This window comes from Pipistrellus hanaki (genome assembly GCF_964339955.1).
Source record: "Pipistrellus hanaki genome assembly, chromosome: 15".
Taxonomy (NCBI): Eukaryota; Metazoa; Chordata; class Mammalia; order Chiroptera; family Vespertilionidae; genus Pipistrellus; species Pipistrellus hanaki.
This window is the reverse complement of record NC_140517.1, coordinates 44,038,164-44,066,123: the sequence shown is the minus strand read 5'-3', so window position 1 is coordinate 44,066,123 and position 27,960 is coordinate 44,038,164. Positions and strand designations below refer to the sequence as shown.

The 27,960-nt window shown below is 58.8% G+C and overlaps 1 protein-coding gene across 2 annotated transcripts; it reads right to left on the bottom strand.

The window, feature by feature from the left end:
- Positions 1–25,136, bottom strand: PPP5C (protein phosphatase 5 catalytic subunit). 2 transcript variants are annotated; one of them, XM_084906069.1, is made up of 13 exons: positions 24,929–25,136; positions 17,335–17,576; positions 10,495–10,642; positions 9,793–9,914; positions 5,669–5,734; positions 5,258–5,356; positions 4,296–4,401; positions 3,288–3,430; positions 2,250–2,337; positions 1,817–1,857; positions 1,563–1,741; positions 637–718; positions 1–463 (listed from the first exon to the last, which is right to left on the bottom strand). In XM_084906069.1, the coding sequence occupies exons 1-13, from the start codon at positions 25,047–25,049 to the stop codon at positions 401–403; spliced, it is 1,500 nt and encodes a 499-aa protein (XP_084762195.1). In that variant the 5' UTR covers positions 25,050–25,136; the 3' UTR covers positions 1–400. The 2 variants fall into 2 exon arrangements, with proteins under 2 accessions (XP_084762195.1, XP_084762196.1); XM_084906070.1 differs by lacking the exons at positions 1–463; positions 637–718; positions 1,563–1,741; positions 1,817–1,857 and adding an exon at positions 1,995–2,132 and having other exon boundaries at positions 2,206–2,337; positions 24,929–25,125.
- Between the last annotated feature and the right edge of the window lie 2,824 nt (positions 25,137–27,960).

The following is a 27,960-nucleotide window of genomic DNA, read 5'->3' as shown; positions in this document are numbered from 1 at the left end:
TGACTTACAATAATGACTTTATTTTAACATATTTAATTACAGACATAAAATAGCCGGGGAAGCCCCAGCCTAGCCCCTCCCTGGGGCTGCCAGGAGGGGGTGCAGGCGAGGCCTCCCTGATGACCCTCCTTCAAGGGTCTTCTGATGGCGGGGCCCTATTGCTTTAGCAGGGGAGGGGCCATGCAAACGAGGGGGCGGGGAAGCCTTTGGCCCCGCCCCCACCACAACTGGCCTCCCTCCCAAATGCCCGGGACAGCGCCCCAGCCCAGCCTCTCTCCACCTCCTCCTCCGTGTCCAGGGAGCGGACTCTGCAGGCCCCCACCCCTCTGCAAACCTGAAGGGAATAAATACAAACTTTACAAAGTAAAGGGGGTCCGGTGCTGCCGGGGCCGCTGCGGCCTCACATCATCCCCAGCTGCAGCAGCGTGCTGGCGTAGGCCATGGGCTTGACGTCGGGGTGAGGCTGCGAGCCAGACACACGGGGACAGAGAGACAGAGTGGGCGGCGTTAGGGCCCTGTCTGAGCACCCGGTGTGGGCACCCACCGGCCCCCCGTTGTTAGGCGGCCTCCCCCTCCCCGGCCCCTCGGCCACCTCCTGCCCAGGCGGGGCGGGGCGGGGCGGGGCGGGGGACTCACCACTGCCGTGAACTGGTGGAACTGGGGCCGCAGGTCGGAGCCCCGGAGGTGGATGTAGGAGGCTTTGTTCCCCATCTGGTCGCTGTGGGGACAGGGCAGAGGGGCCGGTCAGCAGGAAAGAGGGAGCGGGAGGCGGGGGGACAGAGAGAGAGAAGCCGGGCGGCTGAATGGCAGAAAGGCCGGGAGAAAAACGGGAGACGAGGGACAGTCATGGCAGACACGGAGACAGATGCTGAGTGAAGGTCACAGAGGACAGACAGGTGTGGGAGAGAGGAATCCAGAAGAAAGAAGAGGGGGCTCCAGGGAGGAGGGGGAGGGGGAGTGGGGGTGAGACATGAGGGGCGGGGAGCAGGGAGGCAGGATTTGGGGGTGGTGGGGCGCCGCTGCAGCCCCAGGAGGCAGGACTCCTGCCAGGTCCTAGGTTCTGACCTGACCAGGCCGGGCTCTCTGCCCCGCAGACCCAGGGACAGAGGCACGGGGCAGCCGGCCCCGAGACCGGAATCCGCCTGGTCCCAAACACAGGCAATTTGGCAGGACAGGGGCCCTGGTTTTCAACCACAAAACGACATGGGACAGGAAATGCAAAGGAGACAGGAGAGGTCCTGCTTGGGAGGAATCACCGGAGAGACTGTCTGAGGTGGGGAATGGACTCTGGCTGGGGTCGGTGACCTCTGGTCAAGGCCTGCCAGTGGCACGTCGGTGACGCACAGAGAAGTGCCCTCAGAAACCCTGGGCGGGAGAGATGCCTGGGCTTTGCTTTAAAAGCACCGCGGTGGGCGGGCGGTGTCAGAGCTGGTGCTGTTGAGCCTGGTGATGGGCATGTGGGCGTCACCATACTATTTTATCTGCTCCTGTACATCGTTAGGGTCTTCTATCACAAAAGGAAAGGCCGGGGCGGGAAGAGGCCGGAGGCGGGGAGGACCCACCAGTAGTTGGGGGCGGAGAACACGGTGACGCAGCGGCCGCCGTGCGCCACCTCGTAGCCCTCGGCCTTGACCTCGTGGCTGCGGATGATGTAGTCCAGGTGGTTCTCCTCCAGGAAGGCCTTGGTGACGTCGGGCCCGAACTGGCAGCTCACGCCCCGCTTACTGACCGAGCGCCCGTTCTGGGGACACGGGGGGCTCAGTGTCAGCCCCTGCCAGGCCCCTGCCCACCCCTGCCCCCGGCCTGGCACACTGACCTGTGGCTGTGGGTCCGACCAGAGCAGGTCGCACATGGGACCTGGAGGGAAGGCAGAGGGGACATCAGAGACTGGCCGGGCCGCCTGGGTGGTGCTCACAGACCAGCTCCCGCCCTCCGTGACACTTCCTGTGTGTGTGTGTGTGTGTGCGTGTGTATGTGCTCACATGCGAATCCTCAGCTGTCTGTCTCAGTCACTTGAACGGAAGCCCCTGCACCACCCCAGAGGCCAGGAGCTGACTCACGAATAAACCAGTGACTGAGTGTGCCCGGGCCCTGGACACCAAGGCTCCCTGGCCAGCAGGGGAGGGAGCACGCTGACCCACGCCGCACGTGAGGAAGCTGAGGCTCAGCCTCGTGTCCTCGCAACCTGAGCCCAGGCCTGGACACCCCGAGGCCCCGGGAGGGGGCTGTCACCCGGCCCGCCCCGTCACCTGAATCTGGGGGCTGCCGGTTCCGCTCGATCTTCCTGATGTCGTCCAGGGTGACGCCGTCCTCACTGAACAAGCCCCCATGCATGATCTAGGGTTTGGGTGGGGACAGCTGTGAGGGGAGGCGCCAGACATATCCCTGCCCCCTTCCCTCGGGCTTCTCCACCAGCACGTCCGCCCGCGGGGCCTGTGGGAGGCGGTGGGAGGGGCCTGTGGGAGGCGGTGGAAGGGGCCGGGGGAGGCGGTGGGAGGGGCCTGTGGGAGGCGGTGGAAGGGGCCGTGGGAGGCGGTGGCAGGGGCCGGGGGAGGCGGTGGGAGGGGCCTGTGGGAGGGGCTGTGGGAGGCGGTGGGAGGGGCCGTGGGAGGCGGTGGGAGGGGCCGTGGGAGGCGGTGGGAGGGGCCGGGGAGGCGGTGGGAGGGCCTGTGGGAGGCGGTGGAAGGGCCTGTGGAGGCGGTGGGAGGGGCCTGTGGGAGGCGGTGGGAGGGGCAGTGGGAGGCGGTGGGAGGGGCCTGTGGGAGGCGGTGGCAGGGGCCGGGGGAGGCGGTGGGAGGGGCAGTGGGAGGCGGTGGAAGGGGCCGTGGGAGGCGGTGGGAGGGGCCGTGGGAGGCGGTGGGAGGGGCCGTGGGAGGCGGTGGGAGGGGCCGTGGGAGGCGGTGGGAGGGGCCGTGGGAGGCGGTGGCAGGGGCAGTGGGAGGCGGTGGGAGGGGCCTGTGGGAGGCGGTGGGAGGGGCCTGTGGGAGGCGGTGGCAGGGGCAGTGGGAGGCGGTGGGAGGGGCCTGTGGGAGGCGGTGGCAGGGGCCGGGGAGGCGGTGGGAGGGGCAGTGGGAGGCGGTGGGAGGGGCCGTGGGAGGCGGTGGGAGGGGCCTGTGGGAGGCGGTGGAAGGGCCTGTGGAGGCGGTGGGAGGGGCCGGGGGAGGCGGTGGGAGGGCCTGTGGGAGGCGGTGGAAGGGGCCGTGGGAGGCGGTGGGAGGGGCCGTGGGAGGCGGTGGAAGGGGCCGTGGGAGGCGGTGGCAGGGCCGGGGGCGCGGCCGCGCTCTCACCAGCACTTTGCCGTTGATGCACTGGGCCAGCGGGAGCCACTCGAACACCTCGCTGAAGAGCTCGTACATCTGCGCCGTGTACTTGGCCTTCACCTCGCCCTCGAAGCCGTAGATCTGGTTCATGTTGTCCGTCTCGTGGTTGCCTGGCCAACAGCAGGACGGAGACACCTCAGCCTCTGCCGCCGCCCAGGAGCCTCAGACTCAGGCCGGGGGCCCAGGGAGGCTCCGAGCCACGCCGCTCCCGCCTCAGCTCCGTGGCCGCAGACACTGGGAGGGGCAGGCACTGCTCTGGCCTCTTTTCTGCAGGGGCAGCGGCTGAGCACACAGGGGCATGGGTTACGAAGCCTGGGCTGTAGGAATTGCCAGGGCAGTGGCTGGTGGCTGCTCTTTCTGTCTGTCTTCCCTGTCTGTCGGGGGCAGCCACAGGCCTCCAGGCGCTCCAGCCACTCCAGCCAAAACCACTGCTCCCAACCCCTGGGCCAACGCCACATGCTCCCACCCTTGGTCTGTTCACCACACAGAGGCCCAAGGGTCAGCCCCTGACCCTCCTCTGCTCCAAGCCCTCCCGGGACCCAACTCCTCCTCACGGCCCACTGAGCTCCACATGTATAAGGCCATGTGCAGTGCACACCTGCCCGACCGGACAGGGCACCCTCCACGAACACACGAACACACACACACACACACACACACACACACACCCGGGACAGGGCACCCTCCACGAACACACACACACACACACACACACACACACACCGGACAGGGCACCCTCCACGAACACACACACACACACACACACACACACACACCCGGGACAGGGCACCCTCCACGAACACACACACACACACACACACACACACACACACACACACACACACCGGACAGGGCACCCTCCACGAACACACACACACACACACACACACACACACACACACTCAGCTGGAGGCTCACAGAGGAGCCAGGCCCCGCCAGCGCCCGCCGAGCGCGGCTCCTGCTGCCCCCGCTCACCTCGGAGCAGGTGGAAGTGGTCTGGGTACAGGAGCTTAAAGCCAAAAAGGGTGAGGATCACTTCTACGGAGAAGGAGCCCCGGTCCACAAAGTCGCCATTAAATATCTGTCCTGCTAAGGAAAACGGGGGGAGGGGCCGCTCCTCCCTAGCCTCTCCGCACCCACGGCTCCTGGCAGCACCTCCCCAGCGGGCCTGGGGGTCTGGCTTTGTCTCTCCCCGCTGTGGCTCTGGTGCAGCAGGCTGGCCTCTCTGAGCCTTAGCAGGGTGTCTCGAGGTCCCCACCTCACCCGTTTCTCAGGGAGACGGACAGGGGAGGGGCAGGCGCGAGGTGCTCAGCCTGTTCAGCTCCCCCAGATACAGGCCCAAGCCCCCGGGGAATGGGACACGGACCCTCCCACCCGACACTGCTCAGGCCGCTGGACCAAACAGTGGCCGTTCACCAGGCAATTAGCATGAAGGACATGTAAATACGTAGAGCCCTGACTGTGGGCCCTTAGCACTTCACGTGTATTAACTCCTCGACTCCTCAGTAACCATGGAGGCAGCCCTACTGTTATCATCCCCATTTTGCAACGAGGAAGCTGAGGCACCCACAGGTGAAGTTAGCTGCTGTGGGCACCCAGTGTGGGCAGTGCCAGATGCTGTGAATGATCTTGTAGCAGCCCTATCTGTAATTGATAATAATAAAAGCGTAATATGCTAATTAGACCGGACAGCCGGACGAAGCTGGGACTGCGAGGGCTGAGCCCCTTGCACGAATTGTGTGCACCGGACCTCTAGTTTCAAGATAAAGAAAAGCGGGGGCCCAGAGAGACTGCGCCACCTGCCCCGGTCACACAGAGTGTGGGCCTGGCTGGCTGTGCCCACCCATCCCGGTGCCGACAGCGCTCAGGCTTCTCAGCGGGGGGCTCCTCTCCCAGATCCAGGCCGGGGGGAGGGGCTGCTCTTCTGAGAAGGATACGTAGGGGTTGGTGTCGGAGGGTAAACCGTTGAGTTCAAATATGTTGAGGAGGTCATAGAACTGGCCATGGGTGTCTCCGCACACTGTAATCTTCTCTGTCTGGAAGAAAAGAGGCCACCGGAGAGGGAGGGGCCCAGAGAGAGAGGTGGGGAGGGGGCCGAGGGGAGGGGAGAGGCAGAGGTCATGGCAGACCGAGAAGAACCATGCAGAGACACAGGCAGAGGACACAGACATGAAGAGGGGGGGGGACAGAGACCGAGAGGCCAGGAGAAGAGGGACATCCAGGGGGACAGACACGGGGTGGAGGGAGAGGGAAGGCAGACCAAGCCAGGGGGGCCTGTGAGTTTCTGAGCTCTGTGGCCCCCCCGGCCAGGGAGCTCCCCCGGCCACCCACACCGCCCCAGCGCGCACCTCTTTCAGCGTGGTCTCCACCAGCGTGCTCAGCTTGGAAAGGACCTCTTTGACTTGTACCAGGATCTGGAAGGCAGGGCAGGCTGTGAGTGGACTGCGGAGGGCCTGCCTGCCCCCAGCCCCCCGGAGGGCCTGGACTCATTAGATCCAACCTGCTGGGCTGAGGGGGAGGGGGAGGGAGAGGTAGGGAGTGGAGAGGAATGGGCAGGGGGAGGCCCAGACAAGTGAGTGCTTGCTGGGGCCAGAAGTATCCCCCAAACTGTGACCCCAGTGGCCGCTATGGGATTTCAACATCAAAGTTATTTCACATGAAAATTGTCTTGGTTTCTCTTAAAATAATCAGCATGATGCAACACATGAATGAGCCTTAGCCGGTTTGGCTCAGTGGATAAAGCATTGGCCTGCAGACTGAAGGGTTCCAGGTTCAATTCTGATCAAGGACACATGCCCAGGTTGCGGGCTTGATCCCCATTAGAGGGCGTGTAGGAGGCAGCCAATCAGTGATTCTCTCTCATCATTGATGTTTCTAACTCCCTCTCCCTTCCTCTCTGAAATCAATAAAAAAAAAAAATATATATATATATATTTAAAAAGTAGATGTCCATTCTGGTCAGAACATATCCTATATATAATAATAAAAGCCCAGTGACCTGGGGGAGATAAGAGATCAACCAAAGGACTTGTATACATGCATATAAGTACAACCAATGGACACAAAACTCTGGGGAGGGAGGGTATGTATTGGGGGGGGATGGTAAGATATGTAAACAGATAATTGAATTAAAAAAAATAATAAAATAAATAAAAAATAAAAGCCCAGTGACTGAATGGTGGAGCGACCAGGACGACCAGTCGCTGTGCTGCACCCTGACCACCAGCAGATGATCAATGCGGGAGCTTCCCCTTAGTGGTCACTGAACTACCACTGCGATAGCTGCCTCCTTCCCAGGCTCCTCCTCCTCGCTCCCTGGCGCCTCCTCCAGGTGCCCACAGGTCATGCAGCACCACCACCAGGCTTACAGGGCCGATCCCGGAGGCTGGGAGGCGGGTTCGTAGCTACCACCTCTCGGTGCCATTGTCCCTGGGCCCAGCCCCAACTGAGTGGCCTGGAGAGACGAGTGCTCAGAATAGCTGCCCACAGGGCAGGTCCACAGCCGCTCGGCTGGCTGACCGGGATGTGCGGTGCTCCCAAAGTGGGCTGACCCCGCAGGCCACGCCCCCCACCAGTGCACAAATCCTGTGCACGGGCCTCTAGTAAAATCATAAAAGACTCACTCTAATAATAAAAACAAGCCAAAACCCCAACAAAATTAAAAAACAAAACACACACACACATCCAAGAGCAGAGGATGCAAGGAAACCTAAATCAATCCAGCTGCAGAGAGTGCCAGCCCCTCACCGGGAGAGGAGACCGTGTTCATCTGTCTCCTCCAGGAGGGCAGCCGCCTCGGCCGGGGGAGGGGCAGGAGTCCATGCCCGCCTGGGCTGGTGTGACAGCCAGGAGCCCCGCCCACAACACCTCTGCCCTCCCACCCGCTCCCTCACTGGCGGCCAAAGGAGGCGGGTGCGGGGCAGCATGGGGGGGGGAAGGGAGATAGACTCCGGAGGCACAAAAGTGGGGGGCGAGACTGGAAACAGAGAACTCCCCAGCAACCCAAAGCGCTCTCAGAGCTCCAAAGCTGGAGACTTTCCAGCATGAAGACATCGCTGCTGGCGTCCCAGACCCTGCTGAGGGGAGACGGAACCATTTAAAGCCGGTGGAGAACTCGGTCCAACCACGGCTGCCAACCGCAGGTGAGACGGACAGCTCTCACCCCAGCTGCCTGGCAGAAGGAGACCCAGAGATGACCCAGATGGTGGAATCACCAGATAGAGACTTTAAAATAACTCTGATCAGGGGAGAATCCAAGATGGCTGCTCGGGTAGGCACCTAGCCGCAGCCGCACACAACAATTTTAATAAAATACAACTAAAATATAAAATGGACATTACCCAGAACTACAGGAAAGTCGACTGACTGGAAATCCTACAACAAGAAGCAAGGAGAAAACCAGAAGGAAGCGCGGAGGAGCTGTAAAAGCCTAAGGTACGGAGACACGCGGCGCGCAGAGAGGACGGAGCCGGAGAGGAGGGAGGCCGAGTGCCTGGCGGGCGTTCCCTAGCGGAAAGGAGATAAAACTCCGACTGTGCTGGGCCCCCGACTGCTCTGAACCCCCGTTCTGGGCCAGACCCCGGGGACTCAGGCTCAGCCATAGGGAGCTGGGCTGTAAGTCGGAACCCCGGGGTAGCGGAGAAAGGAGGTCCCGGAGGCGCGCACACTGCCCCCAGAGAAGGGACGGTCGGCTGTGCCGCGGGATTGCCCTGACGGGAAGGAGACTGGGGCTCCAGACTGCTGTGAACGCCACCTCCAACTCCACTTCCAACTGAACTGAACCCCAATACCGGGCTCATTGGGGGAGAGCATAGACTGTTTGGCAGCAGGCGAAAATCGAGGGCACCTTTCTCTCAGAGGCGCCGGCAGCGAGCACTGAAGGACCCGCAGAGGGCGGGGCTGACGGAAGCCAAAGCTGCAGGCTCCACCCTGAAACCCCGTCCCATCTGTAACTGCGAAATGCGACAACAAAATAGATCACAAACGAAAGAAATGGAGGACAAAAAGCGTCTGGATATAGAGTTCAAATCTACGCTTATAAGGTTTTTCAAGAATTTCCTAGAAAAGATGGATAAGGCCTATGAGGATATGAAAAGAGATCAACTAGAATTAATAAGGAGTCAACAAGAAATGATAAGGGATCAACAAGAAATAAAGAATACATTGTCTGAAATAAAAAATATTCTACAGAGTCCTAAAAACAGAAGGGAAGATCGCAAGAATCAAGTCAAAGATTTGGAACATAAAGAGCCAGAAGACACTCCTCCACAGAAGCTAGAAGGCAAGAGAATCCAGAAAATTGAAGATAATGTAAGAAACCTCTGGGACAACTTCAAGCGAACCAACATCAGAATTATGGGGGTTCCAGAAGATGAGAGAGAGCAAGATATCGAAAACATACTGAAAGAAATAGTGACAGAAAACTTCCCCCACCTGGTGAAAGAATTTGACTTACAAGTCCAGGAAGCGCACAGAACTCCAAACAAAAGGAATCCAAAGAGGACCACACCGAGACACATCATTATTAAAATTCCAAGAGCAAAAGATAAAGAGAGAATATTAAAAGAAGCAAGAGCAAAGAAGGTAGTAACTTATAAAGGAGCACCTATACGATTGTCAGCTGACTTCTCAACAGAAACCATGCAGGCCAGAAGGGAATGGCAAGAAATATTCAAGGTGATGAATAGCAAGAACCTACAGCCAAAAATAAGCTACCCAGCAAAGCTATCACTCAGAATCGAAGGCCAGATAAAGAGCTTCACTAATAAAAAAAAGCTAAAGGAGTTCATCACCACCAAACCAGAATTATATGAATTGCTGAAGGGGGTTCTTTCAGAAGAGAAAGTAAACAAAGATAAAAATTATGAACAACAAATACGTAATTATCAACAAGTGAATCTAAAAACCAAGGAAATTAAAAAAATCTGATGAACAATATTAACTGTTGAATATAATAGAATCAGAGGTATGGAAGGGGAGTGAACTGACGATTCTTGGGGAAAAGGGGAGAGGGGAATGTGGGAAGAGACTGAACATAAACTGTGCACCTATGGATGAGGACAATGGGGAGAGGGGAAAGGGCAGAGGGTGGGGTGGGAACCTGGTGGAGGAGAGCAATGGTGGGGGGGGGAGGGGGAAGGAACATTTGTAATAATATGAAAAATAAAAACTTATTTAAAAAAAAAAAAAAAAAAATAACTCTGATCAATGTGTTAAAGGGTCTAGTGGAAAAGGGAGACACATGCATGGACATATGGGGCAGAGAGATGGCAACTATTAAAAAGAATTTGAATGGAAATGCTAAAAATAAAAAACAACAAAAATCAGAAACAGAGGACTCGCAATGCCCAGCACACCCCCAGCTCAGCAAGTGCTAAGCTGCTGCTGCCACCTTCTCTGTGTGGCTGCCTCAGCAGCCGGCACGGTGACGCCACCCGGGCCACAGCCCGTGTGCGCCGGACAGACGCGGTACCTGGTAGGCGCACTTCCGGTGCAGTTTCTTCTGGTCCTTGTACCACTGCATGAGCTCCTTCATGAAGGTGATCGTCACCTTGCCATCCTCGAGCTTGGGCCCGCTGTACTCGTCCTCGATGGCTAACGCGGGAAGGAAGGAACGGGTCAGTGGCCACAGTCACTGGGGGGGTGGGGGTGGTGGGGGCTGGCTCCCGGGCCCGGGGCAGACCGGCTCTGGCCGCTCAGGTGAAGGGGGAAAGGGTGAGAGATTCCACTCCCCAGCGATCGCCTCGCGGCCTGCTCCTCCCACTGGGGTCAGCCAGAGGCCCTCCCCCACCTCCCTGCCTGCTGCGCCTCTCTCTCCTCTGCCTGTTTGATTTTATAGCACTTAACGCTGTCAGTCCAGTTGCTGACTAGTTAAGCATCTCTCCCCACTAGGACACCAGCTCCACGAGGGCAGTGCCGAGAACAGGGTCTGGCACAGCCGTGCCCAGCGATGAGCGGTGGCAGAATGAGTGATTATCTGAGTGCCAGGGGACCTGGAGCCCATCAGACCCCGGAGGCCCCCACATCTCCCTGGGGACTCGGGATTCCCAGGAAGGCGGGCAGGGATCGGAGGCACCGCGAGCCCCAGCTCCCACCCGCACTGTGCACAGGGGATGGCGAGGCCACAGGACTGGAATGTTCCGGGCTGGGCGCGGCGGAAACCGGCCGGACTCACTCATGCTCTCGATGTCCAGCGAGTCCACGACGGAGCGCTTGTGCTCGTCGCCCGCGATGGCCCGCTCGAAGGCCTTCTGCTTCACGATCTTGTTGCACTCCTGGTACTTCATTTTGGCATCTTTGTCGTTGGGCTTCACCTTGACCACCTGGGCAGGCAGGGGGAGAGGAGGGAAATGAGGGAGAGGGAGGGAGGTTGGGAGGGAGGGAAGAAGGGAAGAAGGATGGGGAAGGATGGGGGAGGAAGGGAGGAAGGGAGGGAGGGAGGCTCAGACCGAGGAGGGGGCGGACAGCAGTCGGGAGGTGTGGTCTGCCCGGCTTTGGGCCGCCATGCTCTGGGGGGGGCAGCCCCGGACACCTCACCTCCGGGCCTAGGTTTCTGCACCCCCAAACCGGACCACAGGGCCGCTGTGAGGGGCAAACACAGGAACCCACGCTAAGGTCTTAGTAAACCTTAGCTCCATCATTAAAATAAAACTGCCCCATCCGCGGAGCACACGCTCAGCTTCTGGTTCCTGTCAGAAGCAGAGCAGCGGAGGCACACTCTGCTGCCATCATCACCGTCAGAATCGGGTGGGACTGAGAGGAAAGGAGGCGCTGGGTCTAACGTCACGATTATGGCCCAGACTCACTGGGTGACCCTGATCCCCTGAACCTCAGCTTCTTCATCTACAGAACGAAGGCGGTGAGAGGTTCCACCTGCCAAGACTCCTGGGCAGGAGGAAGGACACAGGCGCGGCCAGCCTGCAGGGGCACCCGTTCCCGGCTGGACCCGGGCTGCTGGGAGGTGCAGGACAAGTGAGCTCCCTCAGTGTCCTCTTCTGAAGGGAAGTGGGCCTCAGACCAGGTTACCTGGGTTCGGATCCCAGCTCCACCCATCATCAGAGGAGCAATCTCGGAGGAGCGAGTGTGCCTCTGGCTCAGGGTCCTCTCTGAGAAGAAGTGGCGGGAGCACCTGCCTGCGAGGGCGGCTGTGAGGACTGAACGAACGAGCGCCGAGCAGCGGGTGCCGCTTGCCAGGCCAGTCAGCCCCGCGCCAACGCCGGCGGCTCCTATGGCCCCTTCCCCAGGCTGCGGTGCTGGTTCAACAGCTCGTATGTGAAACGGGCTTTGGGACGCGTAAGTTCTCAGTGACGGGCCCGTCCCCTCCTTTCTCTCCACCGGCTTCCTCCAATCTCAGAAGCACGGAGGGCTGGATGCTGATCCCTGCTCTGCCACTTGCTTGCTGTGTGACCTTGGGCCAGTGACTCCCCCACTCTGAGCCTCAGAGCCTGTGTTACTGTCACTGTTATTAGTGGCCCCACACCCCTGTGCGGGGTGAGGAGGGGCAGAGGGGGCGGCGATGCCCCCTAGAAGGCCTGGCAGAGTGACCAGACGCCTGTGCAGAGGCTCCCTCACTCCCCCGGGGGGCAGCGCGGCTCACCCACGCTGGGCACGGCTGTGCGGCCCAGGCGGGAGGCGGAAGGCGGGCTGCGGCTGGCGGTGGCTTCCTCCCTGTCCGGACAGGCTCAGGCTCGGGCACCCCGCCAGGCAGCTCCACCTGGGCTCTGGGTGCGGTGCGAACCAGCCATCCCCTGGAGCCCTTCCCGGCAGGGAGACGTGTGAGTCCACACCTGGCCTGGCTCAGGAGAACCGCTTTGTCTGCCCGGCACTGCCCGCCAGCGCCCCCGAGGCCCACACGCACCATCTCCCCTCACCCTGGGTCCCGAGGCTGCCCGGCCCAGAACACAGCATTCCTCCCCAGCTCCTCCTCCTCAGGCGGGTCAGGCACCCCTCTGGGCTCCCACCAGCCCCTGGACGGCGGCCCAGCCTGGGGTGGAGGACGGGGACAAGCCCTGACAATGGGAGAGGAGCAGGAGCAGTAATAGAAGCAAAAACACGGCTCATTTTCTGACCCGTTTTAGGTGCCTGACACCGCTGTAAGCAATCGACTTGCTCATTTTATCCCCAGAGGAGCTCTATGCGGTGGCATCGCAATCCCATTTGACGGATGGGGAAACTGAGGCCCAGGGCGGTGTGACCGACCCAAGAAGCCAGGATTCCGTTCCCTTCCGGTGCAGGCTCCTGACTTCTACCACATGTTCACCCCCTGACCAATGCCACCTTCCCCACAGCGCCCTGCACGCCCTCCCCGGGGGCAGTGGCCATGAGCGCCCTCTCTAGGGTCAGGCCTTCCCGGCAGGCAGCCCCACCTCAGGTCTCCCTCAGCTTCTGGAAGGTGGGGAGGGTGCCAGCAGCCCTGCGGAGGTGGCGTGAGGATTAACATCAGGCCCGTCACAGGGCCTAGCAGTGAGCCAGGGCTGGTGCCAGGGCCTGCGGCGCTGCTAGTCCTCGCTCCCTGGGGGAGGGGTCCCTGGGAGGCACCTGGGAGGAAGGCCAGGGATTCAGATCGGAGGGACGGGCGGCCTCTTCAGGACGCGAGGCCGGTTAGGCCAGAACTTCAGACTGAGTTTTTCCTTAAAAAGTGGTGCCTGGGTCGGCTCAGTGCCAGCCTCCTGCTGTGTTTATGTGGCTCTGTCACTGGGGGCCCGGGAGAAGGGGCCTCTCTGTTACTTCCTATCACATTCTCAAAACAAAAGATGTTTTCAGGAGGTGGCACAGCAGCTGGGCCGCTCACGGGCAATGACGCCGGGGTCTGCTGGGGTCGATGACATGGCGGCACAGCACAGCGTGGGATCCCTGGAAGCCGGGGCTGCGTGTGCGCGGGAACGGAAGTCTCCGGGCTTCACAAAGCTGCCCCGGTGCCCACGCTGCTATGTGACACCCCAGCAGGTCTGAGCGGCACCTGGTCACCACACTCCCACACCTCACCACCTGGTCACCACACTCCCACACCTCCCGTCACATCACGTGGGAGCAATCAAGACCGCAAATGGCCTCTCATTAGTTCAGGTCAGATTTTTGCCACCAAATGAGTTGCTCAAATTTACTGGAAAAACTGGTTTTCAGCATGGCCTGGGTTTGGAACTGAGGGAGAGAGACTGTAGACTGGGGGCAGGAGACAGGCCCCAAGGCAAGTGCTCCCGCCCTCCCGGGACCTATTGACAATGAGATGGCCATTATGATTATCTATAATGACAGAAGAACAGATAATGACAAGATAACTGGTACCGCCCAAGCCCGAGGGAAGCCAGGTTTCTTGGGCGGACACTCCACTTCAGTGTGACACAGGGTTCTCGGCCCATAGGTGGAGACCCTCTAGTGAATTCATTCAGCCAACACTCCTCTGGGGAGGGGAGAGGAGGGAAGGGAAGGGAAGGGGAGGAAAGGGGAGGGGAGAGGAGGGGAGGGGAAAGGAGAGGAGACCGCCCTTGAGTACACTGCCTGAGCTGAGGGCAAGCCCTGCGCCAGGAACCTGGTGCCCACGGCCAACACCCGGTGGTCAGGAGCCTGACTCTGGAAGCAGACCATCGGCTCCTGCTGGGGGGTCTCGGGGGAGTGACCTCTCTCGGCCTCGGCTTCCGCACTGTAAGTCAGGACAACAGGCCCAAAGCACAGGGTTGCTAAGAAGATCACGAGAGTTATTAGGGCATTACGGTCCCAACCGTGGTGGACACTGCCCTGGGTTTGACTCTGACTAGCCCTGTGATATCACATGTCCTCACCTTAGCACAGGCCTGCATGGGCTTGTAAGGCAGACACACGTTCACCTGACTGCGCAGGGTCCACTGTAAGAACCCGAATGCAAACCATATTCACACCCAACCCAACCCATCCCAGAACGGGGCGAGGAAGGCGTGCGGAGGGTCCCCCAGACCCAGCCGGGCCCAGGTGACCAGCTGAGCTCCCGGCAGACGGGAAAGGACCAGGAAGAGGACCAGTGAAGGGCAGGGCATCCTGAAGCAAGGGTCCCTGTGGGAAGATGAACTTGGAGATGAGGGAGGCTGGGGCCCATGGAGAGGGGAGCTGGGTACCCGAGGCCTTAGAATGCAGACCCCGCCAGCTCCCGGGCCCTCACACAGCGCTTCCCATGGGCCTTGGGGGTCCCCCAACACCGAGTGCTAAGTGGGGCAGATCCTACTCCGATGGACCGATCTTCTCTAATCCTCACAAGGTCACTGAAGCGCCCCCCCCACCCCCCGCCCCCCCAGAGCTGCGCAGTCCGAGCTGGGCATCCCGGCCGGGGGGCTGGTGCCTCAGCTGCGCCAATGCCTGCAGGCTCCGGCTCACAGTAAGAAATACGTATTTCATGTCACACCTCACACACATGTAAATGCACATAAATGAACATTTTTTCACAGAACCATATATACACAACCTTCTCCAAATATTGACCTTTCTTCTTCTTTATCATATTTGATGAAATGGTCTCAAACTATGACACTCTCTTCACAGCCTCGAACGGTTGCCAGCACAGACTCTGGGTTCACGTCCCAGCTCTGCCACTTCCCTGCGGGGTGAGCTGGAGAAGGGGCGCCCCCTCTCCAGACCCGCTTCCTTCCTGTAAACGAAACGGAACTCACGCACGCCAAGAGCTCATACAGAGCTGGGCCCCCGGTGAGCACGCGGATGCAGATGGGGAAACTGAGGCTGCGAAAGGAAAGGCCCTCCGCCAGGGGCCCAGCTGCTGAGGCAGAACCTTGGGCTTGTTTGTTGAACCAAGGTCACAGCTTGGCCCCACCCCCAAAGGTGCCCAGACCCGAGAGGGGGCCTGGCACACCCTCCATGAGCCACGTGTCATAAGACAGCTCTGGAGGGTAGGAGGGAGACTGGAGGCGGAGCAGCCCCAGGGTCTGGCCCCTCTGCCTGCACCCAGAGGCTGAATGGAGAAGGGTGACCAGCCCGCGGGCGTGAGGGTGGCTGGCCAAGGGTGGCCCCGGCCCAGAAGGCTCTCGGGCTCCTGTGGGGACTCTCCGATGCTGCAGGCAGAGCCCCCACAGTAAGGCTGGTGTGGCCCCACCTCAAGGTGATTTGAGAAAGACTGTGAAACCTCCCCCACCACGACATCCACAAGGCCGGGATCAAGTTGTACACACAGGACGGCTGGCCCGAAACCATCTGTGTCACGGAGAAGGCGAGGCCAGGGCCGTCGGGGCCAGAGCACGAGAAGAACCCTGCGGTCAGATCTCTTTCAAACGCCCCCTAGGACTCCCCGCCCTGACCCGGAGCCCTCCCAAAGCCCTGCCCCCACCCACCCCCACTGTCCTGGGTTTTTCATTACTGAGCCCCCCAGCCCCCATGACCTTTACTCACTCCACACCACTGAGCCCACAGCCCCTCCTCTTGTCACCCTTCCCGATGAGGGAGGACACACCAGGGACAGGGGAGGACTGACGAGGAATGGCTTGGGAGCCCAAGCTAACAGGACTCTGTTCTGCTGGTCCCTTCCTCATCCTGTGGGGTGTCACCCAGCACCCTCCTCCATTCTGTCCCTGTTTCTAAACCACCTGCTCCCTGCACACCTCTGCCCGCACCCTGACGCAGGTGTCTTCCGGCCCAAGGTGTGGTTCAGCTTTCACTGGGTCTGAAATGCACCCTCCACCGAGGCCAGCGGCCAGCAGCCAGGCCGGGCGGTCCGACAGGATCCCTCCCACTGTGGCCTATGCCCCCAGCCCCCCCTGGCCGCCCCCCTACACGGCAGAAGCTGCTCAGCGTGTGCAGGAGGGAAATGAAGGAGGGTGCGTGTATATTGAGGGCAGAGTAAGAATCCACAAATACTGACTGAGCCACTGCGGGACGCACCATTCCAATGAACAACAAACGAACCCCGACTCTCAGGAAGCTAACTCTCTGAGGCGGGGGCGGGGGGGGAACGGGACGGGACGGGACACACACGACGACGACAGGCCGGGCTGCCTGGGTTCAAATCCCAGCTCTGCGATCCTCCCACCAGCTGCATGTTGGGGGGCAGGTGCCTTACCCCCCAGGGCCCCATCTGTACTATGGGTAACCACAGTTGCCACCTCACAGAGCCACATTCCTTCGGCCAACGGGCGTGAAAGCTGCCGAAGGGGCCTGGCAGGAAGGCGTGTACTCTGGGCCCTTCCAGCTCTCAGTATTTTTTTTTTTTTTTAATATATTTTATTGATTTTTTTACAGAGAGGAAGAGAGAGGGATAGAGAGTTAGAAACATCGATGAGAGAGAATCATCGACTGGCTGCCTCTTGCACACCCCCTACTGGGGACGTGCCCGCAACCAAGGTACATGCCCTTGACCGGAATCGAACCCGGGACCTTTCAGTCCACAGACCGAGGCTCTACCACTGAGCCAAACCGGTTTTGGCCCAGCTCTCAGTATTACTGTCATCAGAGCAGTGACAGCGGGAGCGGCAGGCGACTGAGGGGTCCCGTCCCTCATCACAACACCCGCCCCCTCCCCCGCTCTTCCTCTGGGGCACGTCACCCCACTCCAGCTCCCCCTGCACGTGTCCTCAGCTGCACGGATCCTGTTCACAGGCTCTCCTCTGAACCGCCAGCTCCACCGAGGAAAGGCTGTGGCCCTCCCTCGGCAGAGAGGACAATCCCCACGACAGCACCTGTCCCAGAACACTGACCGTGTCTGAAACACTCGGAAAGCAGAGGCTCATTCACTCTTCATGGCAACCCCCAGAGGCAGGCCCACTGCGCTCCCATGTCACAGACATGGAGGAGGCGGCACAGGGGCCAGGCGGCTGGCCCAGGTAACCCAGAGAGTGACGGCAGAGCCGGGATATGACCGAGGCAGTGGCTCCGGGACAAGGGCCTCTGCATTTGTGGATGAGGAGGTGCTGAGTAACTCGTGCAGGGCCCTCTCCCTCCCCTCTGGACACGCACAGCGCACACCTCCGCCTGCCCGCCCGCCGCCCGCCGGCCCTCGGCATCCACTGGCCCAGGGGCTGGCCTGCTCCGAGGCCTGGCTCACCGTCTCGTAGTCGCGCAGGGCGGCTCGGAACTTGCCCAGCGCCATGTTGCTGGCGGCCCGGCGGTAGTAGCCCTTGATGTACTTCTTGTCCATCTCGATGGCCCGCGTGGCGTCGGCCAGGGCGTAGCCGTAGCACTCGGTGCGCAGGTAGGCCAGGCTGCGGTTGCCATAGTAGATGGCATTGCTGGGGTTCAGCTCGATGGCCTGGCTGTAGAACTTGATTGCGTTCTCGTAGTCCTTGGCTGGGGAGACAGGGGAGGAGGAGGAGGCATGAAGCAGGGCCGCTGCCCCCCGAGCAAGAGCAGGTCCTAGGGTGGGGATTGGCCCAGTCCCCCCATTCAGAGGGGGAAGCTGAGGTCCAGAGCTGAGCTCAGCGATGTCTCTTCCGCCGGCCCCCCTTTCCTGTCCCACTGTCCCACACCTTGTCTCCTCATGACCCGATCTTCAGGACCAAGGTCATTTCCAGGCCATGTGGCCCTTCTTCCAGGACCTCAGGAGGGTCTCACTGAATCCACGCCCCCCCCCCCATGGCCCAGGGAGGACATGCTCCTGAGATATAAACCAGCAAACGTGACTATGCCCTGCGCCCCTCGACTGTCCGCCCCTCAAAACAAGGACACAGGCCCAAAGAGGGCCTAGAACACCAAGTGGGGAAGAAGGAAACCACTCGGTCCTCAGTAAGAAGGGGACATATCAGCCAAGACCCAAGAAAGGGGCGAACGAGACTGGAGAAGAGTATTCTTGACAAAAGGGACAGCGGGTACAGAGGCGCAGGAGGGTGGGGTGGACAGTGAGAGGCTGCTGAGGCTGGGGCAGAGTGAGCTGGGGCAGGGTGCAGATGAGGGCATGGGGCTGGCAGGATAGATCCTGAAGGCCACGGCCACAGTGGGATCTGGACATTGTTGTTCCAGGTATGGGCCAAGAGGATGCGACCTGGCCAAGGGTGAAAGATCAACTTTATTTAGAATGAGCTATCATTGCCCTAACCGGTTTGGCTCAGTGGATAGAGCGTCAGCCTGCGGACTGAAAGGTCCCGGGTTCGATTTCGGTCAGGGGCGTGTGCCTTGGTTGCGGGCACATCCCCGGTGGGGTGTGTTGCAGGAGGCAGCTGATTTATGTTTCTCTCTCATCCATGTTTCTAACTCTCTCTCCCTCTCCCTTCCTCTCTGTAAAAAAATCAATAAAACATATTTAAAAAAAATAAAATAAAATGAGCTATGGTTGTGCCCTGCACATCTCGACCCGTGGAATCCTCGCATCTCCATGGCATAAGCACCATCTGCTGCTCACTTTACAGATGAGTCATTAGGTCTTTTTCAAGGTCAAACAGCCAGTCTGTATTGGCAAAGCCAGGCTCAAGCCCTCCCTTGAGGCCTTTCGACAGGCAGAAGACCAAGGCCTGTTAGAACTACGGGCCACACAGGGAACCCTCATAACAACCCTTCACGGAACCCCCATAACAACCCTGAGGACAGCTGCAGCAGCCCCATCTTCCAGGTGAGGGGACTGAGGCTCACTGAGGCAGAGCCCATGATCGAGGTGACACCACAAATGGCGGGCGGGGATTCTGGGCCAGGCCAAGACCCAGATGCCCCCCCCCACCCTCCACCCCCGGAAGCCCCTGCGGGACCTGGCACAGGGGCAGGTGGCCGAGGCCCCGTCCCTGGCTCTGACTCTTATTAGCCGAGTATCCTCAGACGCCTTGAGAGCGCCCTCTCAATACCTGGCTTACAATGGAAGTTCCTGCCCTAACTCCCACTTTACTTTCTCCCGAGTCATCTGATAAGCCAGCAGATTTTTGTTTGTTGTTCGCTTATAATCCATCTCCCCAATTTCAAGTTAAGCCCCATGAGGGCAAGGGCCTTGTTTGTCTTACTTCTCTCTCTCTCTTTTTTTTTTTTAAAATATATTTTTTATTGATTTTATACAGAGAGGAAGGGAGAGAGATAGAGTTAGAAACATCAATGAGAGAGAGTCATCGATCAGCTGCCTCTTGCACACCCCCTACTGGGGATATACCCGCAACCAAGGTACATGCCCTTGACCGGAATCGAGCCCGGGACCCTTCAGTCCCTAAGCCGACGCTCTATCCATTGAGCCAAACCAGTCCCGGCGGTCTTACTTCTTTTTGAGTCCTTGCCCTGTCTAATATACAGCACCCCTCAGGCCTGCCTCCCCTGGGCTCACAGTCCGGTGGGGACTGGGATGGGGACAATACACAGATCCATCCCCATAATGTGATCATCGATCATCGAGAGGGCTGAGGGCTGGGAAGCCAGAGGGGGTATCGAGCTGAGACCCGTAGGGTGAGAAAGAGTGAGCCGGGTAAAGAAGTAGAATGGAATAGGGTTCCAAACTCCATGGATAGTTCTGGAAGGGTGGGAGGGCAGGAGACAAACTAACCCAATAACCAACACTGGAGAAAAAAGAAAGCAGTCCTAGGGAGATGGCCAGGAACAATATAACAGCGATGCCTTTTGCGGGCTAACATCTTGCAGTCTTTTAATGCTTGATGTTCCCTCCCTCAGGAAGCCCGCCTTGACCCTCAGGCTGGGTCAGGCACCCCTCCAGGCTCACCTACCCCAGCCCTGCACACCCCATTCTGGATTGTCACTGTAAGTGAGGAATGTGTCCCCCCCAGGACTGTGAGCCCTGGTGGGCGGGCCCAGGACTTCCCCGAAACAAGCAAGGGCAGAACCCACCCTCCCTGGAATGCCAGTCCTCGAAGACTCCTTCCGGCTCCCTGGCGGGGCTCCAGAGGCCGGCCGGCCAGCTCTCCTGCCGGGCGAGGTGTTACTGAATGGCCGTCTGGCGCGGGGCAGAAGCCTGGTGTCTGAGCATCTGGCTCCCAGCTCTGCGGACCCAGCCACGAGACCTCGGGCAGAGGGCCTCTCCTCTCTGAGCCTCAGCTTGATGATCTGAAACGTGGGGTCACCAACAGCCCCCCTGCTCCTGGGGTAGTTGGCTAAACGAACTCATGTATGAAATGTGGCCACAGCAGATACTTGAGAAAGAAGCAAGTGAATGACTAAGTGAAGAGAAGGAGAATGGGGCAGAGGACACAGGAGGGGCCGCTCCTGCACACAGCTGCCCCAAGACACCACCGCGTCCCGGGCCTGTCTGTGCGTTTAATCTGAGTGCATTTAATGAAGACAGTCCCCGGGGCAGAGACGAGGAAGGAGACGGGCACAGAGAGGCTGTGTTTGGTCACACAGCAGGGAAGAGGAAGAAGGAAGATTTGGGGGCTGATGGGCCCAGGGAGAGGGGAAGGGGGCTGAGACATCAGGGACAGGGCTCTGCCAGGGCCTCTGGAATGGAGCCAGCCTCGCTGGGGGAGAGGTGGGTGTGGGCGCCCCCCCCCCCCCCCAGCAGGGGGCCAGGGGAAAGCCTGTGGGAGCCCAGAGTGCGCGAGGAAGGAGGATATCCGGGCTCCGCTGCTGCTCACACTCAGACCTTGGCACGTGGTTTCACTTCTGAGCCTCAGCTTCCTCTATAAAGCAGGCGGGGCCGCTCCTACCTGCCGCCCGCCTGGGGCTCCAGAGAGGATTGCACAAAGCGTGTACCTGGCCACCACAGGGGCTCAATTAGGGGAGCTGTAATTACTCTCTTTATTGTTGTCCCAGAGGCCAGGGCCTGTGCCTGCTGCTGCCTGCCCTGCAGAGAAGGGCCTGGCCCAGGAGGGCGGCCTCCATGCCAGCTCACCGCCCGGACCTCTGCCTGCCCGCCCAGCCCAGGGCTCCCCACAACTCAGGTCCCAGGCCCCGAGGGGCGAGGGGCACCTCCCAATTGCTCACTGTTTTCCAGAATTCTTACTCTGCCTCAGGATCAACCCCCATCCATGCTGCTCCTCCCAAGCCCCATGTCAGGGGTCACACCACCTTCCATGTCATCCCCCAGCTGCAGAGGGGGCTCTATCCGGACACCTCCCGACCCCCCAGCCCCCGCAGCCAGGCCCTCACCACGCTCTGTCAAACTCTAACCTATTCATTTCAGTCCCTTCCCATCGAACCTGGCCTGGCCTCCATCCCTCAGGCCCAGGGCCCCGCCCCTGCAGTCCCGCCCCCCAGAGGGGTTTCCAAAGCACAATCCTGACCGTGCCCCCTCCCTGCTCAGAACGAGCCACAGCTCCCCGGAGTCCTGGGCGAAAGCTGGGTTCCTCTCTGCAGCCTCACCAACACCAACTCCTCCGCCTCTCACACTCCGGCCCCACTTCCTGCCTCAGTGCCAGGCCTTCGCCATCGGTTCTCTGCCATCGGTTCTCTGCCCGGAGTTCCCTCTTCCCTCCCTCCAGGCAGCCACTCTGAAACCTTTCTAGAGTTAGTTCCCGTCTCTCCAGCCTGGTCAGCAGCTCCACCGCCTTTCGCCTGGCCACAGTTCCGGTCTCCAGGCTGACCCTGTGTCCAAGCTTCACAAGGCAGCGGGGGGAGCTTTTCCAAATACAAACCAGACCACGCTGCTCCTCTCCTAGAACCTTCCACGGCTCCCTCCCCCCCAGGATGCCATCCGTTCTCCCTGACCCGGACTTCAGGGCTCCCCCTCCTCACCTCTCACCAGTCCCACCTCCTCCCTCAGCCATCACACTTCCCCACTCTGACTCTGTCTGTGCTCCCCTGAAGGCCAATTCTCCCCAGGGGCTCTGATTCATTCCACTCCCCACCCCCTGCCCCACGACTTTGTTGCTGCAATTCTCCCCTCTCTCCTATAGGATCAATTCTCCCCTCTCTCCTATTGGATCAATTCTCCCCCCCCTCTCCTATAGGATCAATTCTCCCCCCTCTCCTATAGGATCAATTCTCCCCCCTCTTTCCTATAGGATCAATTCTCCCCCCTCTCCTATAGGATCAATTCTCCCCTCTCCCCTATAGGTTCAATTCTCCCCCTCTCCTATAGGATCAATTCTCCCCTCTCCCCTATAGGATCAATTCTCCCCTCTCTCCTATAGGATCAATTCTCCCCTCTCCCCTATAGGATCAATTCTCCCCCCTCTCCTATAGGATCAATTCTCCCCTCTCCCCTATAGGATCAATTCTCCCCTCTCCCGTATAGGATCAATTCTCCCCTCTCCCCTATAGGATCAATTCTCCCCCCTCCCCTATAGGATCAATTCTCCCCCCTCCCCTATAGGATCAATTCTCCCCCCTCCCCTATAGGATCAATTCTCCCCCCTCCCCTATAGGATCAATTCGCTCTCACATGCACCAGAGCCTACTCTCTTCCATCCTTCAAAAAAGCAGCTCCCTCCTCCACTATCCACTCCCCTTAAGAACCAAAACCCGCCGAAGCCGGTTTGGCTCAGTGGTAGAGCGTCGGTCTGCGGACTGAAAGGTCCCGGGTTTGATTCCGGTCAAGGGCATGTACATTGGTTGCAGGCACATCCCCGTTGGGGGGTGTGCAGGAGGCAGCTGGTCGATGTTTCTCTCCCATCGACGTTTCTAGCTCTCTATCTCTCTCCCTTCCTCTCTGTAAAAAAAAAAAAAAAAAAATCAATAAAATATATTAAAAAAAAAAAGAAAAAAAAGAACCAAAACCCTCAAACACTGTCCACATTTGCTGTCTCCACTTCCACACCTCCCGTTCCACCTTCAGGGTCCTCCTAGCTGGCCACCATCCCCATCCTTCCCCAGAGCCTGCTCTGGTCAAGGCCGCCATCAACATCCCTGGAGCCAAACCCAGTGGTCGGTGCTGTGCTCACCAGCCCCCTCCTCCTAGAAGCACTCTCCTCTCTCATCTTCCCTGACACTCTCCCCGGTTTTCTTTCTACTCCGCCGACCGCCCCTCCTCTGCCTCTTCCTCTTCTGTTCTGAACAGGAGAATTCCTCAAGGTTCCGTCTTTGGCCCCTTCTCTTCCCGGCTAACCCCCTCCATTCCCAACGGGTGCTGTTCTATCCATAGGCGGATCCTCTCCCAGGAGCTCCACGCTGGCCTATCCATCGACTCAGTCTCCTCTTGGATGGCTGAGCACAATCCAAACCACCCCGAGCTGGTCTGGCTCAGTGGATAGAGCGTCAGCCTGAGGACTGAAGGGCCCCAGGTTCAATTCCAATCAAGGCCATGTACCTTGGGTGTGGGCACATCCCCAGTAGGGGGTGTGCAGGAGGCAGCTGATCCATGTTTCTTTCTTTCTTTCTTTCTTTTTTTTTTTTTAATATATTGTATTGATTTTTTACAGAGAGGAAGGGAGAGAGAGATAGAGAGCTAGAAACGTCGATGAGAGTGAAACATTGACCAGCTGCCTCTTGCACACCCCCTACCGGGGATGTGCCCGCAACCAATGTACATGCCCTTGACCGGAATCGAACCCGGGACCTTTCAGTCCGCAGACCGACGCTCTACCACTGAGCCAAACCGGCTTCGACTGATCCATGTTTCTTTTCTCTCTCATCAATGTTTCTCTCTCTCCCTCTCCCTTCCTCTCTGTAAAAAAAAAAAAAAAAATCAATAAAAAAAAAAAATATTTTAAAAAAAATCCAAATCAGTCTTTGCAACGACTTACAAAACCTACATGACCTGGCCCCTGTCCTAACCGCACCTGTATCAGTCTCCCCACCAACGTGCTCAAGGTCCAGGCGCACCAGTCTCCACTCATTTCCTACCTCAGGCCTTTGCACCCGAGGCTCCGCCCACCAGGAGCACTCCCTCCCCGGTTCCGCTCAACTTCAAGGCCTTCTCAGTGAGTCCTCCCCGGACCACCTAAATATGCAGCCTCCAGCTCCTCAACCCTCATCATCTTCTTCACACTGGTCCCCCCACCCCCCACCCCCACCCCAAAGCACTCATCACAACTTCTAAGCATTTTGTTAATCTGTGCAGCAACTCATTGCTTGATGCTCCTGCTAAATCCAAGCTGTAGAGGGGCAGGGCTGCCTCTCCCTCACGGGTTGCTACCTCCCCAGAATCTAGCACGGTGCTTAGCACACAGCAAGTGCTCCACAACATGCTGAATGAGTGAATGAGTGAATGAATGAATGAGGGCGCCCAATATCTTTCTCTTTCTCCAGACCCTGTCACCCATACTCTCCTTGGGATTCCCCCACCTCTACTCCCAGGGCCTCCCCACACCTCCTACTTCCTCGTCCCTCCATTCTAATGATCTCTATTCCTCGACCCCCACGGTTCTCTACTGAGACTGTACCCCCCTCGAGCCCCCGCATGGCGCCCCCCACCCCAGGTCTCCCCACTGGGCAGCGCCATCCCTTACCCCGCCGCCCCACGTCACAACCTGACAGCGTCCTCTGCAGGTGTCGCCACAGCCTAGCAGCGCTCGGGGGTCTCCCATGTGGTGGAACCCTCGTTCCCCTCCCCCCGCCTCCCGCCCCACAGTGGGTGGCGCCCCCCTCAGTCTCCATAGTGAGCAGCATCCGCTCCGCCCGCCACTTTCAGGCGTATCATCACCTTTTCCCTCAGCAGCTCCCTCTGCCGCCCCCGGGCAGCGCCACCCCGGGCCTCCCCGCGCCGGGTCCCCGGGCAGTGCCGGGCCCGGGCGGGCGCCGGCTGCCGCGCCGCGTTGCCATGGTTCCGCGCGCGGGCCCCGGCGCCCCTCGACCTGGGCAGCTCCCCACCCCCTCCCCCTCCGCCACCCCCAGGGCGGGCGCACCTTTGAAGTAGTCGTTGGCCTGCGTCTTGAGCTCCTCTGCCCGCTTCAGGGCGCCATCAGCCGGGGGTTCGTCTTGGGGGGGCTCAGGACACTCAGCCCGCTCGCCCTCCGCCATCGCCATGCCGCAAAGCGACCCCCGCCCTGGCAACAGCCGCTAGCGGCGCCCGGCCTGAGCGTCGCGAAGGAGTGCCGGGTTCCAGCCGCCGCTGCCGCACAAGTGTCGTAAAGCGCGGGCCCGAAGGCCCCCTTGGCGCGCCTGCGCAGGTCTCTCTCTGGCCGCGGAGCGCGCGGAGGGCACGGTGTCCACGGGGTCCTCCGGCGTCGCCCTTCCTAGGATAAGCCACAGGGGAAGGGTGAAGGGGGCGCGCGGTGGGGAAGAGGTCCCCCCACGTTCCGAGACGGAAGAGCCGGGGGCGGGAAGCGGATTGGGCCGCCGTCTCCCGGGGTCGGAGGGTCAGGCCGCTGGTGCGTGCGGCTCAGGCCGGGCTGCGCCGAGCCCAACGCGGAACCCGAGCCGGGAGTCCAGCCCCGCGGTCAGTTACCTCCGTGACCTTGAACACCGACTCCTCTCCTCTCTGGGGCTTGTTCCCCCTCTCTGAAAAATGGGTGGTTTCTCAGACTAAAGTTCCAATCTCCGGGGTCAGTGTTTCTAAAACCTAAGTTATTAACCTAAGGCCCCCTAATCCTGAGCAAGGCTCTGTCTCCCTTCTTTCTCATCGCACTCCCTCCCATAGGTCCTTATACCTCTAGGAGGAAATTTGAGGACTTTCTGATGGCCTAAGAGGCCTTGTATAGTCGAACCGCATGCAACATGTCCAGACGCCATCCGCATACATGGTACACACTTGCGGACCATCCTTTTCGCCCTCGACCGCTCCCGGTGCCAAACTGTAGTTGAATCCTTTAGGGCGCGGCCCTGGCTCCCTCCCAGAAGTGCACGGTATCCCACCCCCAAATCTAATTGTGGCTGACAGTTAAAGATCACCCCATAAGAGACTAGTCTCTTCTCCATTTTACAAGTGAGGTCACAGATTTGCAGAGGTCAGTGCACTTACCCAAGATCATACAACAACAAAAAGTGGCAGAGCCAGGACTTGAACCTGTCCCACCTGATTCCTGGGCTCTGAGTTCCTGCTGTGCTGCTCCAGAGCCCACCTTGTGGGATACATTTTGTTGTGTTTTATTAGTCTTCACAGGAGGATATTTTTTTCTATTGCTTTTCAGAGAAGAGAGTGGAAGGAAGGTAGAGGGAGAGAGAGAGACATCCATGTGAGACACATGGAATGGCTGCCTTCTGCATGGGCCCTGACCCGGGGTGGGGAGCAAACTAGCAACCCAGGTACCTACACTTGACAGGGAATCGAACCCACAACCCTTTGGTGTGTGGACTGATGCTCTAACCGCTTATACCACCAGCCAGAGCAGTTTTTGAGAATCTTTTGGTGTCTGTGTGGGTAGGCTGCCCTGATGGATATAAATTCTGGATTCAAGTTCAGCTAAGCCCTTCCCAGCTCTATGACCTTGGGCAAAATCACCTTCTCTAAACCTGTTTTATCCTCTGTAAAGTGGAGATCATCATCATGCCTATTGTGTAGGCTTAGAGGAGAGTCATCGTGTGAGTCATGTGTGGCAGAGGGCCTGACACAGAGTCAGAGCTTTTTACATTCACTCCATTGTAAACATTCCGAGTGGACAGAGTGCTTCGAGCTGTGATGGGGACTGGGGCACTGGAGGCTGTGGGGGGATCTCGCCCAGCTGGGACAAGCAGGAAGGCTTTCTGCAGGAGGGGATGTCTGAGCCTGCATCTGAAGTATGAGGAGATGCACAAGGGAAGAGAGGGGCAGGGTGAAAGCTATTTAGGGCAGAGGGAGCAGCAAATGCCAAGTCTTGAATGTGGTTTTTATCCCTTTAAAATATTCCCATGTGGCCGAGACTGGTTTGGCTCAATGGATAGAGCGTCGGCTTGGGGATTGAAAGGTCCCGGGTTCGATTCCGGTCAAGGGCATGTACCTTGGTTGTGGGCACATCCCCAGTAGGGGGTGTGCAAGAGGCAGCTGATCGATGATCCTCTCATCGATGTTTCTAACTCTCTATCTCTCTCCCTCTCTGTACAAAATCAATAAAATATTAAAAAAAAATATTCCCATGTGGAATGCCGGAAAGGGATTATGAGGGTGATACACAGAGACATGTCAGAAGAGGCACAGCCGTCTGCACGTGAATCTACAGACTTGCAATCACACACACACACACACACACACACGTACAGAAAATCATGTCAGACAGACATCAGTACATAGAATTATAGTGTCAAACAGTTCTATGCATGTACACAGAATATTACCACACAAACCAAAAAAAATAAATAAAAACCAAACGAATCACAAGACACTCAGAAACACAGAAGCCCGAAGTAACTAGAAATACATTAGGCAAAGTATTTCATACAAAAGTATTTCACTCATACTAATACATACATGTAGAAGGAATGACAACGCCCTCCTCACACAGGTTCATAGAATTATGTCACAAAGACACATATATGGTACGACAACATCACCAGACACGTTACATAGACCCACATAGGAGCAGAGTCACACTCGTGTATACAAAAAATCACAAAGTGATGTGGACACCTGTCACCCAGGGCAACCACACCCCCTAAAGTAAACCACAGATGAGCCCACACACAGAGTTCTGGTGCCTACCAAGGCGAGGTCTTTATGGCGGTACAGAGATCAGTGGGGTTCAGAGCCAGTGTGGCTGGCCCAGTCCCTTCCCGTCCCCCAGTCTAGCACAGTTTTATGTACGGAGGGCCCTGTGGGAGGGGGGGGGGGCGAGGGAGACCCTTCTCCTCCTATAGCACCAATCTGGACAGGCAATTCCCTGAAAAACAAAGTGAAAAGTGCCCCTCAGACAGGGGGTGAATTGGGCTGAGGGAGGAAGACCAAGAGTAGCACCATTGTAGAAGGGGGTCTAGGGATACACGAGTGGTGGCAGAGAACTGAGGAGTCTTCGCCTCTCTCCCCACC